This window comes from Galeopterus variegatus, unplaced genomic scaffold (assembly GCF_000696425.1).
Source record: "Galeopterus variegatus unplaced genomic scaffold, G_variegatus-3.0.2 Scaffold1043, whole genome shotgun sequence".
Lineage (NCBI taxonomy): Eukaryota > Metazoa > Chordata > Mammalia > Dermoptera > Cynocephalidae > Galeopterus > Galeopterus variegatus.
Window position 1 is genome coordinate 2449 of NW_007727154.1, and position 1281 is coordinate 3729.

Genomic DNA, 1281 nt, shown 5'->3' on the forward strand with positions numbered 1-1281 from the left:
TAAAAATTTTAGTTGGAAATGGAATGTGTGAAGTGCAAAATCAATCATTTATTCTAAGTTTATACACTATTGAGTAGGAAAAAATGCTGGTGTCATTCCCTAAGAGAGAGGTTACATAACAAGGTTTGGGAAGAAGGTTTATTAGAGCTCATAAAAGGACAGATAAAAGGCTGAGTGTTCAGAGAAGGAAAAGAATCCTTCCAGTTATTAGGGAACCCAAGAAGGCTTCATGGAAGAGGTGGCATTTGAATGGGCAGGAGTAGAATTTATGGAGTAAGGAAGACTAGAGCTGCTGCCAGGGACCAAGGATGCCCACCCTGGACTTAAGTACGTGTCTCTCCATTCACCTGTGCCAACAGGTTTGTGCGATCAAGGACGAAGCATGATGTTGACATGCGGATCGGAATCCACTCGGGGTCAGTGCTATGTGGCGTGTTGGGCCTGAGGAAGTGGCAGTTTGATGTCTGGTCTTGGGATGTGGACATTGCGAACAAACTTGAATCTGGAGGAATCCCCGGGTAAGCCAAAGCAAAGCTCTTTTCTTGCTTTACTCTTGTGTTTTGATCAGTTTGTGACAGTCGGTTTCCTGTGTATAGAAGTCAGAGTTATAGATCCAAGAAGCAATTATTTGAAAGGAGACCAGACTTTAAAATGTCATATATATTTTGGCCCCAAAACTCTAGTAAAATTTATCAGAAACAATTAAAATGGTGGGTCAACCCTGAGCTGTTTGGGTCCCTGCCCCAGATAGCATTGGTCCCTAGACTTAGCTGCACATTGGAATCACCAGAAGAGCATTTTCAAAATACTGCTGTCCAAAAAGAATACTGGTGCCCAGACCCCATGCTGATTCATTTAAATCAGAATCTGAGAAGAATCTATGTTAAGTTTTTAAATCAATTCTAATAGGCAGCCAGGGTTACAACCTACTGACTTGCTATATATGACCATGGGCTCAATTCAGGAAATCCAGGACCTTCCTTGAAAACTCAGCTCTCCAAGTCTGGCTGGCAAAACTGGCTGGTATGGAATTCTCAAAGGTGCTAGTGGCCTGGAAAGGCCAATTGAGCCTTAAAAAGTGGCATTAAGATTCTGTTTACACAGATTGGACCTAATAGGATCTCAAATGTATGTAAGCCAGTGAGTTGTACTGACTTTCTGCAGCCTCTCTTCCTGAGAGATGCTAGTTGCTAGGTGGAAAGGCAGATGAACGGATAGATAGACAGACAGACAGACAGACAGACAGACAGATAGATAGATAGACAGACAGACAGACAGACA

General features: G+C 42.6%; 1 protein-coding gene across 1 annotated transcript in view; it reads left to right on the plus strand.

Moving 5' to 3' along the window:
* Positions 1–328: 328 nt before the first annotated feature.
* The window catches only part of ADCY8 (adenylate cyclase 8 (brain)), a gene marked incomplete at its 5' end in the record, with an annotated part of 128380 nt that continues 127427 nt past the window's right edge, over positions 329–1281 (plus strand). Inside the window, one exon of the mRNA XM_008574415.1 lies at positions 329–518. Coding sequence (XP_008572637.1) covers positions 329–518 — 190 coding nt within the window. The remainder of the gene's footprint in view (positions 519–1281) is intronic.